Source organism: Eriocheir sinensis, chromosome 21 (assembly GCF_024679095.1).
Source record: "Eriocheir sinensis breed Jianghai 21 chromosome 21, ASM2467909v1, whole genome shotgun sequence".
Classification (NCBI taxonomy): domain Eukaryota; kingdom Metazoa; phylum Arthropoda; class Malacostraca; order Decapoda; family Varunidae; genus Eriocheir; species Eriocheir sinensis.
The window spans coordinates 7,634,250-7,653,055 of NC_066529.1; the positions used below are offsets into that span (position 1 = coordinate 7,634,250).

General features: G+C 40.4%; 1 protein-coding gene and 1 long non-coding RNA gene across 2 annotated transcripts in view; one reads left to right on the forward strand and one right to left on the reverse strand.

Annotated features, from left to right (window-relative positions):
- The window catches only part of LOC127001593 (nuclear receptor-binding protein homolog), a 56,227-nt gene extending 39,911 nt beyond the window's left edge, over positions 1-16,316 (forward strand). The window contains exons 2-12 of the mRNA XM_050866388.1: positions 4,871-4,954; positions 9,451-9,591; positions 9,813-9,943; positions 10,605-10,699; positions 11,296-11,379; positions 11,504-11,622; positions 11,738-11,915; positions 12,183-12,345; positions 13,092-13,278; positions 14,382-14,501; positions 15,371-16,316. Of these exons, the coding sequence (XP_050722345.1) occupies positions 4,871-4,954; positions 9,451-9,591; positions 9,813-9,943; positions 10,605-10,699; positions 11,296-11,379; positions 11,504-11,622; positions 11,738-11,915; positions 12,183-12,345; positions 13,092-13,278; positions 14,382-14,501; positions 15,371-15,541 (1,473 nt within the window). The 3' untranslated portion in view covers positions 15,542-16,316. The remainder of the gene's footprint in view (positions 1-4,870; positions 4,955-9,450; positions 9,592-9,812; positions 9,944-10,604; positions 10,700-11,295; positions 11,380-11,503; positions 11,623-11,737; positions 11,916-12,182; positions 12,346-13,091; positions 13,279-14,381; positions 14,502-15,370) is intronic.
- LOC127001596 (uncharacterized) lies at positions 5,347-9,444 on the reverse strand. The gene is made up of 2 exons (XR_007755346.1): positions 5,674-9,444; positions 5,347-5,459 (listed from the first exon to the last, which is right to left on the reverse strand). It is a non-coding gene; the product is annotated as an uncharacterized LOC127001596 (long non-coding RNA).
- Positions 16,317-18,806: the final 2,490 nt, after the last annotated feature.

The window sequence follows — 18,806 nt, forward strand, 5'->3', positions numbered from 1 at the left end:
CAACCTTGGGCCGACACAGACAGGCAGCCCTTGGAGTATCGTGTAGCGGAAGGGAAAGGGCTTCTATCGCGGCGGGTTCATATTCGTAATCAGGCGCCGAAATCTGCGGGTCTTTCCTATCATCTAGCCGTGGGGGCCGGAGGTTTCGCAACAGTCAGGGAGAACAGCACGGCAGCCGCGTCAGTAGTATTGCTTTAAGCATGTCAAATACCATTATTATCACCATTATTATTATTATTATTATTATTATTATTATTATTATTATTATTATTATTATTATCATCATCATCATCATCATTGTTGCTTATTACTCAGCACCTGAATCGAATCAATGCCTTGGTATCGTTGCCCGCCTCGCCACCCTGTTGCCTTCTCCCCCAACCCGGCTCGGAGGGGGGGGGGGGCTATGACTAATCTATCCGGCTGGGCTAGATGACTTTTAAGTCAAAACGATGGGTCATAAGCAACTTGTCTTGTTATTGAATCATCATTATTATTACACTTTATATCGAACAAACGGAGCTCGTGTGAACTCAAGAGCTTTTGAATTATATGCTTTACAGGGTCGCATGAGTGCTAGTCAAGGAGAAACCCGTGTGCATGAAGTATGCGGTATTCTTCATGTTCCAGGGTTTCGTGTGTGTGCGTGAATTGATTTCTCCTCAGGTGGGACTCAGGCGACAATGCAAAACATGTCATTAGAAACTTCTTCAGTCAGATACATAGTGAAAGTGTCGAATTAATTATTAAAGCAATTTTTTTTTATTATTATCGTTATTTTCATAATTGCTTATAAAAGGGGAAACGTATATCGAGTTATGATGAAAGGATCGGAATTAATACAGATAACCTCAGTAAGGGACAAAAAAACTAATGTTTTATCTTTATGAAGCGTAATGCAGGATATAATACCGGTACTGCACACTCAGGGGAGACCCTAAAGTAAAGTAATGAAAATGAACACCGTCTCTCCCTTTTCCTTTTCGCCTCTTCATTTTTCTCCGCTTCTCGACAAGTGACAGTCCTGCTCTCCCTCCTCGTGTGTGTGTGTGTGTGTGTTGGAGGGGAGGGGGGCTGCTGGGGTGTGTCTGCGGCGGGCCCTCACGCACCACACGTCCAAGTGAGTGGAGGGGAAGCGAGGCCGCCAAGATCCTTCCTCCTGAACTCCGACGCCCATATCCTCCTTGCTGTGCGTCCTTCACATCCATGGTTTACTACACACACACACACACGCAAACTTTCAATATTTATACATATTGATGGATTCATTTTTAATTTGGTAAAGCATACAAATATACAATTTATCAAGGGTAACATAATTTAGTATATAAACACACACACACACACACACACACACACACACACACACACACACGCGCGCGCGCGCGCACGGCTGCCGAGAGCGGGGATTGACGGATGACACCGGCTTGTCATTGCACCAGCCGTGAAATGCAATAAGCGTTCGGGGAAACGTGTGTCAGGCTTCATTATGACGCACTGATCCCGACGCTCATACTGCCTCCCACCACCACCACCAGAGGCATGGGTGCGATAGGGGTTCATGGGGGGAGGGGGTACATGGGAGAAGGGGAACGGGAGAGGCTGCATCGGGGAAGGGAAACAGAATGAGGCGCATGGGGGAAGGGGAAACAGGAGTGGGTGCAGTGGGGGAGGGAAACGGGTGGGGGTGGTATGAGAGGTCTTTTATTTGAGGAAGGGACATCAGGCAAAGAGCAAGGTAAAGTTTTTTTTTTTTTTTTTTCTACGAGTGGGATCAGTAGAGTTCAACAAAAAAGAGGGATGATTAGGGAAAAGGTTACAAGGCAGGTGAAGGGGACAGTGACGGAAGGAACGTTGATTAGAGAGAGTTTATTGAGTGCGTGAGGTGAAGTATGTATATCTTAGAGGCTGAACAACGGTAAAAACATGAAGACAAAGAGAAGTGAAGGCGGGCAGAGGGTGAAAGGTCAAGGACGGAAAAGGCATGAAGGGTGTGCAGGGTGCCATGGGGGATGAAGTAAGGGATAAGCGGCATTTGGTAAGTGTAAGGGAGGTTGGGGAGGTGGAGGAAAGAGGAGTGATCGATGGACAGCAGCAAGTTTTTTTATTTTTTTATTTTTTTTATTTTTTAGAGGAAACAGCTCAAGGGGGGGGGGGGGGATGACAAGGGATACAGTTCGAAGCATCAGAGTGGAGAGATGAATGGGGAAATGACACTACGGGAGGAAATTGGTGACAGCTGAGGAGAAATGGGGAGGAAATGACGGGGTACACTTGGCGGAAACAGTGGAGAGATGACACTACACGGAAGAAGAGGGGAAGTGATATAAGGTGAGGGAGAGGAAATGACGCGGGTTACAGGTTGAAGAATCGGAGGGGAGAGTTGCATAGGGAGATGACACCAAGGTAGGGGAGGGAAGGTGACAGGTGGGGAGGAAGTAAGGGGGTAGGAAATGACAACGAGAGGCGTGTGTGGGTACTTGCTGAGCGACAACTTGATAGACAGGGACAGGTGAAGGAGGAGGAGGAGGAGGGGGAACGAAGGGGGTGGTCACTCGAGCGGGGATATCACGTGCCTCGTCTTTGTCGTACTACCGAACTATATTTACTCATTGAAGACTTTCGGGCGCCGCGTACCCCCCGACACACGTAACCTCCCCCCCCTTTCCCCGCCTCCACAGCGAGAACAAGCCGCCAACATCGCCTGGAATCTCCCTGGGGTTGGCAAGCGAGAGGCTGATATTGAATGGGGGGACTTGGCGGAGGTCCATTGTGCTAGCTCGGAGTTGTGTGTGCATGTGTGTGTGTGAGAGAGAGAGAGAGAGAGAGAGAGAGAGAGAGAGAGAGAGAGAGAGAGAGAGAGACCTCTAACCTCCCCTCTCCTCCCTTCTGGATAGGCTTAATCATCCTCATTTCATTATTGCACGCCGTCAACAACAAGGAACGTGAAGAGGAGAAGGAGGAGGAGGAGGGAGGGCGGGTCAATTAGTCCTTGGGGCCACCAGATCATGGGCGTCACCGAGCAAACGTAGCCCCCCTCATCATCATTACTCGTCACCCCACGCCCCGCTGCTCTGCTAGGGGTTTTAATGCGCGGGAAGTAGACCAAATAACCCCTACTTTACACACACACACACACACACACACCAAGGAGGCCACTACGACGCAGTTCCTTCGGCCGTCCGTTCCAGTGTCCCAGACTCCCAGTCAGACGGGGTCGCCGCCGGACTAATAAGACGCACTCAACACAGCTCCCGGTGGTTGCGAGAGACCGGGCTGTTTACATTCTCGAGATAAGATAGCGCCTTCCTGCCCTGCCCCAGCCCCGGCAAGCAGGCGGGCAGGCAGGTAGCGAGACAGGCAGGGGCACCGACGACAGCTAGGAAATGTGCCAACTTAAGCCTCTCCGTAAGAGATACCCAAAATTAGGCCTCTACTCACCGAGAGAGAAAGAGAGAGAGAGAGAAGGGAGGTTTGTCGATGGTCGTTATGTACTAGATTAGCAGAGGAATAATACGGGGAATGATTCGGTGGGCGAATTCGTATGTCTTGTCTAAATGATAGCAGTAATAACATATTATTATCATTATTTTTATTATTATTATTATTATTATTGATATTATAATGATGTTTTTATGAGACATATATATATATATATATATATATATATATATATATGTATATATATATATATATGTGTATATATATATATATATATATATATATATATATATATATATATATATATATATATATATATATATATATATATATATATATATATATATATATATATATATATATATATATATATATATATATATATATATATATATATATATATATATATATATATATATATATATATATATATATATATATATATATATATATATATATATATATATATATATATATATATATATATATATATATATATATATATATATATATATATATATATATATATATATATATATATATATATATATATATATATATATATATATATATCAGTACAGGAGTATACAGTTAGGGAGCTGAAGCTCCTCAGTATTTTTTTTTTCTTTTACCAGACAACTTGCTGTAATTGTTACTTGGCCTATTGAAATCTCTACCCTGCCTCTGTGGGGAACAGGGTCACTGGTGGGGATATTTTTGCTGCCCATAGTGCCAGTAGGCTTTCTTGTGGAGCTGGTGGACGGAATATTGTATTTGAAGTGGCTGCCCTGAATATTACAGGACTTGCTGGCCCCTGTTGCTCCTCTTGACCGAAGTCGCTGAAGTTTAGGGTAAATTGATGATCTGCTGGACAGCATGTGGGTGATCTTCCGCCACCCGACAGTGGTTGAAAATTCTCAGCGTCTTGTGGTGGAACTTGAAGCCCAGTCATCGGGATCACCTCGTAATAGGCTCGCTCTGCACCTAACCCCCCCCCCCCCCTGATTAGTATCGTCATTGTCACCGTCGTATTTATCATTATTATTATTATTATTATTATTATTATTGGGTGAATGAGGAGGAAGGAAAACCGGTGTAATGAGTGGAGTTTAACATGGATAACCATACAACTGACAAATGCTGTGATGATTACCTCAGTAAATTCACCTTAATTACAATGAGTGTCATTTATGTTAAGTGTGTGTGTGTGTGTGAGAGAGAGAGAGAGAGAGAGAGAGGTGTGGGGGATGGGGGGTCTTGAATGCCTTCCCTCTCCTCCCCTTCTGGATAGGCTTAATCATGTGTGTGTATGTTTGTGTGTGTGTGTGTCTGTGTGTGTGTGTGTGTGAGAGAGAGAGAGAGAGAGAGAGAGAGAGAGAGAGAGTATTCCATGTTCCCACACTAAAATCCATCGTATCTTCATTTTCAGGTCCAGCAGCGAGATGTGCCGGGCATTGACGCCGCCTACTTGGCCATGGACACGGACGAGGGCATGGAGGTGGTCTGGAACGAGGTAACACACACACACACACACACACACACACACACACACACACACACACACCTTTATATTCAAACACTTTTTTTCCGTGTCCTTCTTCCCTCTCCACCTTATTTTTCATATTCTCAATAGAAAATTATTCTTTTATCGTAGTTTTTTATTTATTTTATTTCAGTTGAATGTTCCTAATTAATTATGACTGGATATGCAGGTGATGGGTGAGTCAGTTTTCCTCTGCTTTCATGTCAACTTTCTGTATGTTCTCTCCTTCCTCCTCATATTCTCTCTCTCTCTCTCTCTCTCTCTCTCTCTCTCTCTCTCTCTCTCTCTCTCTCTCTCTCTCAAACCAATTTTTTTACTATTTCCTTATTTTGTTTTATATCCTCTATAGTCTATACGTTACCTTCCTCTCTCTCTCTCTCTCTCTCTCTCTCTCTCTCTCTCTCTCTCTCTCTCTCTCTCTCAAACCAATTTTTTCACTATTTCCTTATTTTGTTTTATATCCTCTATACGTTACCTTCCTCTCTCTCTCTCTCTCTCTCTCTCTCATACATATTTTTTCTCTATTTCCTTATTTTGTTTTATATCCTCTATACGTTACCTCTCTCTCTCTCTCTCTCTCTCTCTCTCTCTCTCTCTCTCTCTCTCTCTCTCTCTCTCTCTCTCTCTCTCTCTCTCAAACCTATTTTTTCACTATTTCCTTATTTTGTTTTATATCCTCTATACGTTACCTTCCCTAGATCCATTTTCCCATTCTCCTTTTTTTCTGCTACGGGACCAATAATTTCCTGATGATTATGTATTATTCTGCACTTTATTTGCCATTGTATCTAGTTGATGATTTGTTATTTTATTATATTTGCACTGATTTCTCTTTTTCCATTATGTAGTGTTGTTTATTTGGTTTACTTCTGTGTGTTTCCCAGTTTACTACACTTACACTGTCCCATCTTGCCTGTTCTGTCACCTCTGTTCAGGTTTTGCTTTGGTTTAGCGCACTTTTGCCCCCTTTTTGCTTCCAAGTGCCTCTTTCTGTCAGCCGTTTATTGATTTGCATGTCTTCTCATTCATCTACACTAGCTGTGATTTTGTGTGCTTTTTTTCTCAACTATGTACGTTTGATTTAACTTTCTTTTTCACACTTTCTCTCTCTCTCTCTCTCTCTCTCTCTCTCTCTCTCTCTCCAGATCAGAATTTGTGTTTTTTGCATTATTTTTTATTTGCCTTGTGCTTATATTAACAGCACATGGCAGGAGCAGTACAGGTCGTTCTTTTCCAGTATACTTCATGTAGTGTTTGTTTTTTGTTGAGTTATTTGGTTAACTAATATATGTGTGTGTGTGTGTGTGTGTGTGTGTGTGTGTGTGTGTGTGTGTGTGTGTAGCAATTCAAACATCATCTGCATATTTGCATAGGTTACAATTATTAGTAAATAGTAAAGCAAGAGTTGGAGTAGTAGTAGTAGTAGTAGTAGTAGTTGTAGTTGTAACAAGCAGCAACAGCAGTGCAGTTTGCCCTTAACCAGTCCAGGTTTTCCAACTGTGGGCTGGTCTATTAGGTAGGGGCTGACCTATCTGGGTGAAGAATGCTGTGTTCTCAACTGCCCCAAGTAGCCTCTCTCTTTTCCTCCCCTTCCTGTTAATGGTTCATTCTTTGTGTGGCTGGTGTCCGCACATAGCCCTTTTGGATCGGGTGGAGTCAAAGGCTCTTCATCTCATCAGCTCCCTTCCTCTTACTGACAGTCTTCTACCTCTTAAATTCCACCGCAGCCTTTCATTGCTGGTAAACTCTGGGATAGTCTTCGTTCCTTTGTATTTCCTCCTGGCTATGGCTTAAAATCTTCAAGAGGGAATATCAAGACACTTCACCTTCTGAAATTTTGTCCTCTCTTCTGACCACTCATTCTGTTCTCTTTTGCGGAAGTGGCGTTTAACTGGTATTCTTTTTTGTTTTTGTTTTTGCCCCTGAAGTGCTTCCTTTCCCGTAAAAAAATGAGGGATGGCTGGAAGATTTATCTTTTTAGGGGTCCTGTGTCCCTACCCACAGCTAGCAGTAGTAAGTCCAGCTTCTGATCTTGGTTGGTTTTAGAGGGGCCTACAACTCCTTGTAAAACCCTACTCAAGTCCAAAAAATTCAGAAGGTAGAGGTCTGGTTTGCAACGTGAGCCTAAGGACACCTAGGTCATAAAATGGTTTCTTTGATTGGCGGACACCAGCACCTTCTTAAATAACACAGCTTCCCTGCCCCAACAAATGGTGTCTGAACCCCTGTAAGGTTTAGATGCTTGAAGAGCTTTTTTTCACCCTCATTATCAGCTGATTTATTAAACGTTTGATGTGCTAGCAGCGAACTTGAATTGTGAATGTAGTGGGAGTTTCTCAGAAATGGATTTTTAGATTCACTGACCATTCATGAAGTGAGGACCCAATGTTTGGGTACTAAGGCCAATATAGCTGGCATGTCTGAGGGTTGATAACAAATGATCTTGGCATCATTAACCTTTAATTTGCATTAGTAGTAATAAGTGATATTTCTTTCTTTAAAAAATTTACCCATGTTTATATGGTGTCACTGTTTTGGAGGTTGTTTCTTGGGGTTTAAGAGTGGATGTCTTTCCTGATGTCAGGCGACACCACTTGAGTTCAAACCTCCACACACTTGCCTGGCACAAAGCTTGATGCCCTGTCCCTTTTGACCACCTTGTCCCCCAAAATATTGATAACAATTTGCTCTATCCCCTGGTTGGATTTGAACCACCTTGTCCACCTGAGGATCTAAAAGGTGGGGGGCCACCAGAAGATCTAGTGTTTCACTAAGATCCCCCTGCCCCAACCTCAACTCACTGGGGACACCAATGACTTTAACCTGTCACAGCACAGGACTGATGAGAAGTATAATCATTATGGGGCAGCAGTGGCTGAGTGATTAGTGTGAGGGCACAGCCTTCAGGAGGACACAGGTTCGCATCCACAAGCTAGGATTTCTTTACTCACTGCCGAATGGCCTAAGATTACCCACATTTTGTCTTGAAAACCACTTAACAACCCAGACTCTAGATTATCTCTCAAGAGAGGATCCAAGATGAGCTCTGGGGGGAAGCATGAGCCAAGCAAGATGACGCCACTATAAACACTTGCAAGCACCATAACAGGCTGGGGTCGATCATGATGATTACCATCAGACTCCACCAAGAAAGTCTGCTGGCACTATAGGCAGAACGTTAAAAAAAAATAATGATAATAAATATTCTATCACCTTGGTCATGTCGCATTTGCTTCTCATACTGATAAGACATCAGAACCACCTCATGTTAGTAGTAGTAGCAGTTGTAGTAGTAGTAGCAGTAGTTGTAGTTGTATGTGTGTGTGTGTGTGTGTGTGTGTGTGTGTGCTACATGGGAAAAGTGTTTGAGTACTTATGAGTAGTATACTAAAAACTAGATTACTAATTGTTGTTTTTAATGACAATTGCTTAACACTCATTCTCATCCCAAATTTTTTTTCCTCTGCTCTCCTTCCTGCCTTGTACGGATGCTTAGTTCCAGGTCAGTGTCTTGGAAGTTTGTACTTATTACTTAGTCTTAGTGGTGCTAATATTTGGGTGAAGGGAAAGGGGTCATTTAGCATTTATAGCCTTAAATCCAAACATTAGTGTAATGAAAATGCACTTGGGAGTCACAGAGTCAAGCATGCGCAGTAGACATTTGCAGATTGCTTTGGTACCATCCTTCTTGCATAATTCTGGTCCTTAGGGTTCACAATGGGCTCCTGAATGCATTGTTGCAATGGAGTTGACACAGTCATGCATGCCCGACATTATCCAGTAGTTTGGGGACTGCACAGTACACAAAATTCCCTTTGCCTTAATTAGTCCACTGTTCCACCTCTTTGACTTGATATTTGAATTTTCAGTGCCCGCTTTTCATTATCTTTTTCATTACGTTTGTTACGTATTACCTCTTTCACTGTAAAGATGGGTAATAGCAATGAGACTGTCTCTGAGATGGAGACCCCCCCCACTGTGCTTTGTGACTCCTCATGGTGCAGCAATAACATCACATTTAAGTGAAATATATCTGCCAAGATGAAGAGCAAATTTTCTGACTGAAAAGGACATTGACTGTTTGACATTAGTAGGTATAGGAAATTCTTTTATCAAACTGAGAAGACTATCTCTGACAGTATGTAGCTCCTTTGAAAAAAACTTGAGACATTAATGCTAGATAATTACACACTTGGGGCAGGTGTCCATAGTTAGTAATGGAGTGCTTTGTGAGCTTTTACTTAAGCTTCAAAGAGCTCTTGCAAATTGCTGTCAGTCTGACTTATTTGCTCTGCAGATGCTTACATTAGTAATTAAGCAGCAGTAACTACTTCTGACTTGGTGAAGGTATACATCAGGACCTACTAGAAACCCAGTTTTCCTACAACAATCCACTTTCTGTCAAGGGCAGAACACTATTCTTGTCCACCATAGGCCTTTTTCTTACTTACCAAACCATGTTTCAGGTGCGATTCAGTGAACGTCGGAATTTCCGTGAACAGGAAGAGAAGATTCGATCAGTGTTTGATAACCTAACCCAGTTGGATCATCCAAACATTGTAAAACTTCACAAATATTGGATTGACAGCAAAAATGACAAACCAAGGGTATGTATCTGCATTTTGATCAAACTATATCTGTGATTGACAGTAGTGTGAGTATAAACATTTATAAAGCTAGATTATAAAATGCAGTTTGAGATAAAGCTGATTTATGGACAATTTATAACTGAAAAATAATATCTTTGTCACTCTGCCATAATATTAACATTATCATAAAATATAGCTGAAAGATTGTCAAATTCTAAAAGTATTGTTGTTTTTTACAGGTTGTCTTTATCACTGAATACATGTCTTCAGGATCACTGAAAAAGTTCTTGAAATTAACCAAGAAAAATGTGAAAAAATTGCCCCTTCAGTCATGGAAACGGTGGTGCACACAGATCCTCTCTGCCCTCAGGTGCGTTGGTGCCATGTGCCACCTCACTGCCTTAGGCCAGTGGTACATGGGTTATTGTGTTAGGTGGAGTCCTCAACCTTAACTAAAAGAGTAGAACTTATTGATTCGAGTGCAACATTTTCAGATGGAATAGTATATGTCTATATATATATTCTTTACAAAATGTGCTCTGGATATCCATGTATACAAGTCCTATACACAGAAGTAATGACATAATAGTACAATATCTTTAAGTTCTCTCTTATTTGTTGTAGTTGAGAACGTCGGTTTTATATTCTTACATTTTTACCTGATAAATGCCCTTCAGCCTGTGCCCTCATGTTATTAACCCAGTTTGAGTTTTCCTCAAAATTTCTTCCTGGTGACAGAGGCTGTGTGGCCATGGTCAGCAGTGTGGTGTTGGCTGGGCCTGAAAAGTCAGGTGGTGTCCCTCTTCCACCATGTCAGTGCTCACTCTGATGCCTCACACTCTTGTTGGCAGCCACTTCTTGACAGGGGTCAGGTGGTGTGCTCTTATTAACCATGATCAACCACAAGGTGTGTTGTGTGAGTCTGACAAGAGTGGGTGGTGTGGACTGTCTCCCAGGCCTATCTAGAAGGTATCTGTGGTAAAAGCCTACCTGGGAGGGCCCATTACCATTTACCATTATATTTGTTACAGTTACTTGCATTCGTGCTCCCCCCCTATCATCCACGGCAACCTCACCACCGACACCATATTTATCCAGCACAACGGCCTCGTCAAGATCGGCTCAGGTAAAGTAATTTACCATATACTTTTCGGTTGATGTAGTTTTAAGGTGCTAGAGAGTAAGGTCGTTTTTTCTAAGAAAATAGTGACTTGAGGTTGGTGCTGCCCGAAATTCAGTGAATACTTTTTGTCTACGTTGCTGTGACGTGACGTGGGGCAATCCGGTTAAAGTTTTGCTTTTTGTCTTTGGATGAATTCACCTGCATGACAACTATAACATTTGTAATCAGTAATAGTGCTGTTAGTGTCCCTAACATGTCTGTCCAAAGAACCCAAAAGAACCCCCTAACCAGCTTCTGCATTTTTGTGTGGCTGTGTTTACATCAGCTTTACAAGGTACAGCTACACTCACATGGGGACTAACCAAGGGGTGTGAGTGAAGCTATGCCTTGGGTCAGCTGATGTGTGGGCAGTGAGCTGTAGGCATCCTCAGTCCACCTTGTTTGTTGGGAGCAGGACACCCACATTGGTAAGTCTGGGCGAATGTTCCATCTGAAGCAGTCAAGGTGCGACTGACCAGCAAGCAGCTCACTGTGGGTTGAGGGTAGCGCTTCTCAAGTCACGGAAAGGAAGTTAACTGATGATGGATCCTATTTTTCAGTGGCGCCAGATCAGATACATTCACATGTCAAGACCTGCAGGGATGACATGAAAAACATGCATTTCATAGCCCCTGAATATGGAAGTAAGTAGAATTGGAATACTCTTACAATATTCTTGTCATTGTGCTTTATATATATATTACATTTGAATTCTAGTTATATATGTGGTGTCCTCCCATGATATATAATGTAAATGGTTTATTACAGATTCCTCTCCTGTAACACCAGCTGTAGACATCTATTCCTTTGGAATGGCAGCTTTGGAGATGGCTGCCTTAGAAATACCTGGTAATGGGGACTCTGGAAATGTGGTTACGCAAGAACAGGTGAGAAGTGTGTTACCTGCAGTATTTACCCATTCCCTCTGTATTACAACTTGTTCCTTCACTTTTCTTGTGTTTTAGCATTTACATAGCCTTTAACAAGTCTTTTCTCTTGCAGGTACTCAGAACTATACATTCCTTGGAACATGAGCAGCAAAGAGACTTCATTCAGAAGTGCCTAATATCTGACCAGAGCAAGCGTCCAAGCACTACAGAGCTGCTGTTCCACCCAGTTTTGTTTGAGGTTCATTCTCTCAAACTTCTGGCAGCCCATGCTCTTATTAACAAACCCAAATGTAAGTAAATATACTTCAAGCTTCAGTATCTTGTCAATACTAGTGAATTCTAACCTTTCTTCAAGGACAACTTTTCTCTTTTGTAAGCAGATATGGTTATTATTATCCTCATCATCATCATTATCCTACTTCTCACAGACAAAGTTGGGAATCAGAATGAGCTCTTATCATAATAAGTAGGTACAAAGTATCATTGAGGCATTGGAAACCACACTTTTAGAATTGCAGTGAAATGGACTTAATTAAATAAAGCTTTATTTATTTCAGCAAACAAGTTGATAGACAACTGCATTGAAGACATGCTGCAACACCAGTACCACAGTGACAGTGTTGTTGCAGAGATAAGACACAGTAGTGGGGAGCCTGCATTATTCCGGATGGCTGACATCCCTGTTATTGAAAAGCTGGAGAAGTTTATTGAAGATGTCAGGTGTGTTTATAGGCCAACTGTTTCTTTCCTTGGTAATCTTTATGCCTTGATTATCAGGTTTACTTTTTCCACACAAATGAGTCTGGTGACATTCCTATATCCATGTGGCTTGTAATCAGTTTAGAAAGCATGTGGCAAGTAAATAGCAGGGAATAAATAGCCATGGTTTTGTTTAAGGTGTTTATTCACTTAAATAACACAACTGATCATCATTCAGATAAGTCAATAAATAAGCAAGGTGAGTGTTTCTCAAGCAGATCCAACCAGGGAGGCTATAAGTAAATATATTACAAATAGATTGTGCTCACTTTTTTCATAATTGAGGTGCTACAACTTTTCCCAAAAGTTTTCTTTTCATAATTAGAGTGCTAATCAGTTAATTTAAATATCTCATTGGCCATAACGCAGCAGGACTCAGTATAGGTATTGTATCATGAAATTACCAACACTCCACACAAGTTATTTGAAGAAAGGCTAACATTACCTCACAAAATTATAAGAAGAGAGGACAAACAACTAAGATTGCATTACTTGGATGGTTCTAAGTTGTGTTTCCATAGACAATGGCTTTCATATGGTGTGCTGTAGGTCTTTGTTACCACACGCTCAGCAAATGTGTGGAACCTAAGTTTAATGAAGAACCAGAACATGGTTAAAGCCCCATTTTAGGTATTTGTTGAAAGGGAACATAGGTTATGGAACATTTTTTCAGTAAAAAACATTTTTAACTCCTTTTTTTTCTTCAGATTTGGCATATATCCCTTAACGGCCTTCACAATGCAGCAGCCTCCTCCTTCCCGGCCTCGAGCCATCTCCCCTGAGGCTGTGGACCCTGTAGCTCCAGAAACCATTGAGCCCACAGACCAAGAGACCAGAAAAGTGATCAACATGATGTGCAACATCAAGCGAAATGAAAATGGGCACGGATTATATGTGAGTACTTGATTTTGGGGCGTATGCAGATTTTATTTCCTTGGCTTAGGTAAAGTTTGGAGTATACATATCGGTGCATGGCCTTGGTGCTCATCTCCATCACATGGCCCTTGAGCTTGTGGCACAGGTGTACTCCAATTAAATCTTAAATCATAAGAATCCCAATGATGCCAGAACTATTGTTTATTATTCATGGGAATTACAAGAGAATGTATTCTTAATTGAGTACAATTTATACTGCAGAAATGATTATCCCACATCTTGGACATCCAATCTGGCATATAACACATTTGTTATCCTTTACATCAGTGGTTCCCAACATACTTCTGCACACAACCCTTTTCAAAATTTTTGAAACCCACATGGCCCCCCCTGATATCAGCAGTTTGTTCTACATTTTTTTAACACACTAATTTTCAACCACACCCAGCACTGACATGCCCCTGAAAGATGCCCTAATGTTCCCTTTCAACACTCACCAACAGAAACATGCAGCAGCAGCAGAAATGAAACAGAAAGCTATCTCAAAATGATAAGCTATAAAAATTATGCCATTTGTAGCAAGGCATTGCAACCCCTCAGTAATGTTGATTCTCTGTGACCCCCCAAGGGGTCACCACCCATTGCAGGTGGGAACCCCTTCTCTACATAAACTAAAACAGATGGAAAGATATAAAAAAAAATTAGAACTGGAGGATTACCTTAAAGAACAAAAATAAGTGTAATGTCTCTAACAGAAACTAAATTAACCAAGAAAATGGCAAATATCACAAAGGGAAAATATGACTGAGGAAAGATGAAAAAAATACAGAAGGATGGAGGAATAATGATATGAATACAGTGTGTTACACCCGCACACATTCCATTATTCCAACATGATACAACCATGTCTTGTCAGATTGAGCCAAAATAAATAAAAAAATATGAAAATACTAAAATATTGGAGTTTCCATATTAAAGGAATCAAGATTTTTGAGGAAGGTGGTGATGCTGATGACAGTAATACTGATAATGATTATAGTAATAATAATGGTAATGCTAATGAAAATGTGTAAACTTTCAAATGTTGGCTTAGTTGAAATTACAAACTTGCTATTTTTCAGATGACCATATCTTTACGTTTAGAAGATAAGATGAACCGTCAACTATCTTGCGTGGTGGAGGATGGAGAAGGAGCTGCTGCCCTCACTGATGAGCTTGTTAGATATGGATTTATAAGTCAGGTGAGTGTTGTTTTATCACTCTATTTATTTATTTATTTATTTAATTTTTCAGGTCTTATTGTTACTCATGTCCTTTTCTGGCAGAGATTTAGTCAGGTATCTTTTAAAAATTAATATTATTTTGCTGTTGCTATCATTATTTAGATGGTATGGGCATGTGAATAATATTGAGATATGCAAGTTTGTGAAGATGGTATATGAAAATAGAAAAAGGAGTCTGATAGCTAAGGGACCACAAAGCAACTGGATGAAGAGGGCCAGATATACTTGAGAGAGGCTTTGATGTTCTAAATAATGTGTATGAACTTTAAGAACTGAAGATTTCTTACATCATTACCCTTCCAAGAGGACTTCAAAGAGGGAATAAGTTGTAGAGCTATTAATAAGTTGTTAGGTATTGCTTATTATTTATATTTTACTATAACTTCAGTATTGCTTCTTTCATCTGTCAATTTATTTTCCTTTACATCCACTTATAGATTTTTTTTCCAATGATTCACCTTGTACTGTGGTGTATGTTAATGTTTTGCACAATTATCAAGAATTTCATGTGTGCCACAGTACTCACACTAGTGACTGCTAGACAGAGGCTCTCAACTATGAAAATTTTACCACTTCATAATGAAAAATTTAGGTAAAGCAGCACACTTGTCACCATTTGGTCAGTTTACACCAACACTATTTTCAGCTAATGAAGTGATATCAATCATCTATGTATTCACCAGTCTGGTTTTTCCAAGCATCTAAACCATTTTGTAAACTGGGTAAGTCATATTCATTATTAAGGTAATATGCTGTTATTTTACTCTCTTTGAGGGAATGTTTCCAAAGCTGTGATATGACTCATGTAGATGTTATACTGTTTTCAGATGGACAAGGATGAAATAACTAGCTTAATAGAAGACCACCTAACACGAGTCCGCAACGGCTCATCATTGTCCAAGGCAACAGGCCGGAGTGGAAGCCGTGGAAACTTGCTTCAGGGAGATGACAACCTTAATGTGATGCATCCCCCAACCATCACAACAGCAACCAGATAACACCCATAGGCCCCCCTCACCCTCAAGCACGGCCTCACAATATTACACACCACACACACTTTTCTACTAGGTGAGAATGGTTATCATCAAGAGGAAATTTCCTGGTCCCCAAAATGGTGGCTGGGAAAGGCTGCTGGTGTTCTGTATGTGTGCATTTACAGAGGAAGGAATACTGGCGAACCAAGTGGGGCGTTAGCATGAAAGTAGTTGCTCAGCACTTTGATATTGTAGAGGTGTTGTTTGTGGTGGTGAAGATGGAAAAGAAGGCATTTGCAGTGTTGTCTGGTGCATTTGGGGAAAGTCTGTGTTGGGAAGAATTTAATTTTATATAAGATTTTTTATCATGATTATTATTATTTAGGTACTATGCTAAGTGACCTCCCTAGTATTGTGATATAACACTTTCAGATCCCCTCAGAAGTGATCACTAATATGTAAGGATCTTCCCTCTTCCCCCTCATTCTTAACCTGCTCCATGCTTAAGCCAAAAATGTGAACAGTGAGTTCCTCACAAATGTCTGTTAAGCCACAGAAAGGTTGAGGATCATGAGTGAGTGTGCATGAAGCTCAAGTGGCTAGTCAGTTTTCACAGTGAACGTAAGTAGAAGTGTTATTTGCTCTTTTCACCGTGAATCACTGGCTTCTTGTCACCAGCTACAGACTGCCCTCCTCAGACCAGTATGTGTGTAGTTCACCAGGAGAAGCAATCCATTGTTTTCTTTAAAATTAGATCATTACATATGTTGTTTACAGTATTTTTTTATATGGCAATTTTTATGGTGGAGCTGCTACTTTCTTTGTGAAGGGACATATCACTAAAACAAGCCTGGTAGTCTGCATTTTTCCTCTCAATTAAGTGTCATTGACAACTTGTTTATGACACATTGTGATCTGAGGGCATGTAAAAATCTTAAATTGAGTAATATTCCTTGTAGGGCCCTTTTTGTTGTAGTTTCTAAATATGGAAATTGTAAATAAAACAAGTGAAGGAGGTCCTGCCCTCTGCATGCCTAACCAGTCTCTCTTTGAGAGCTTGAGCGGTGGTGTTCCTCCAGCGTGCCTGTAACATTATTGCATTGATCTGAATCCACTTTTTTGCAGCAGCTCTTTTGTTTATGTTTGGCACCAGTCTCAGCCTGCCTGTCTTCCATTTCTCTCAATTAAAGAGAGATTTAGGAAGGAAGGAAAGGTATTTTCGTATTCTTTTTATGCATTACAGGAACTTTATAGTAATTTGGTCATAATTATATATATTGACTGCTCTTTGGTATTAATTTTATATACTTGTTATATCTTTGTCTGCTAGGAGAAGTAGACATGCATCAAGAGGCATACTTGTTGTAGGACAAGTGTCAATGCATCATGCACAGTTGTGGTGTGTTTATTGACCTTACTATTCAGGTGAGCCTGTCTTTAGTATATAATGCATTTTTGGGATACTGAAGGAAGATATTTATCTTTTACCTACTGTGTGCTTGTCATTGGGGAAAATGTATGGTGGCAGATATTTGTGGAGGATTATTTGTTTTGTGAGAGGTTGGCAACTGTCTGCCTTGTGTTGGCCTTCCTACTGCCTACGGTGCCACTGTGGGGCCGCCACTCACACTGCTTCTTTGTTCCTTGTATTCATAATCTATATTTTTTATAGCCTATCATGTTCAGAAAATGCACTCATGATGCCTTTTCATGCCATCCTAGGACAGGATAAAAGCACTTCAGAAATTTCAAGAGTTTCATGAGAATATATAGAAGTATTTAAATCTCATGCTGAAACTGATTTAGATAAAGTGAATATGCCATGGGTGTGCTGTTTGTTAGAGAAGATGGAAGTGGTTTTCTCAGTCGTAGTTTTCAGTAATCACTCTGAAATCTCCCATCTAAATTTGAAGATTTGCAAAGCCTGATTTGATGAAAAATAAGTTTAGTGAAGAATTATAGTTTTACTTTACTTTATCATCATCGGTGACTTTTTTTTCTCTCTCTCTCTCTCTGAGGCAGGATCGGGAGTCATAAAAGGTAATGTTACCATTGGACATTTATTCTAGGTAGCATTAGTCATGGGGGGCGGGGTCCAGCCCCAAACTGATACCTATACAATGGGAGCTGCATTTCTTTGTCTTCTCATGATGTACAGCAGAGGACAGAGACATGTTCATAATCCTCATGTTTCAAGGAAATACCTTTGTTATGTATTATGAATGCTACAGCAAGCACAGAGTGCCAATCAGGATTCTTTGAGGCAAAATATTATACCATTGTATGTATGTCCAAGGTCAGACTTTGTATTATTGTGTTAAAAGAAACAGTTAATGCAGGTCCCTTATTATTTAAGTAACAATGAAGTGCTGAAATGAAGAGTTACTGTGACTGAATAGAAAGCATCAACAGCCAAGCCATAAAGAATTTTATAAATTCAATCATGCAACATATAGAAACTGAATTTTTGCCAAGTATTTATACATCATACATCAGTGATTCACCAAGTAATTGATTAGGCAAGGCTAAAACTATTTTAAAAAGTCATGTCATGAGTTCTGATTGTTTGAAGATAGTAAAGCACTTGTAGTAGATGTAAATGAACAACATTAACAACTTTAAATTGACAGGTCTAGGTTTGAAGTCAGATGAGGACAATACACACTCAAGGCAAATTAACATTATTTAAAGAGTTTTGCAACACTTAAATTTTAGATTAGAATCAAATGTGTTGAGAAAATGTTCACTAAATGAGTTTCAAAGCTTTTTTGTGCAGGTTTGAAAAGAAAATATTTTCATTTCATTGTCACTAATTTGATAGGGTATAAAAGTTAAATGAAATTATTTACAGTCAACATTTATTAGTATAGAGCAAATGAAGTTTGAAAAAACTTTGAAAGTAGCATCATCTATTTCAGCATAAATCTACAATTTAGGAGCAAGGTTTGAAGACATGTGTGATTTATTCTGTTTCTGAAGTATTATCTTGCCATATGAAAAGTATGAATACAAAGCATGGACACACCTAGTCTATGTCTGCATGAGTAGGTCTGCATGAGGCAGTACATTTGTGTTGTCCTGCCTTAGAACACTTGGTGGAAAATGATTGGCAACAGTGGGAAGGCCATGGGTAATAGTGGTTTGGATTTTGTGTCAGACAAATACATTTTTTTAACTTCCCGGCACAAAGGATACAGTGTGCGTCTGTGTGTGTGTATGCGTGCGTGTGTGCCTGTGTGTGCGTGTGTGCATGAGTGCGTGTTTGCGTGAATGCATGTATGCATGCATG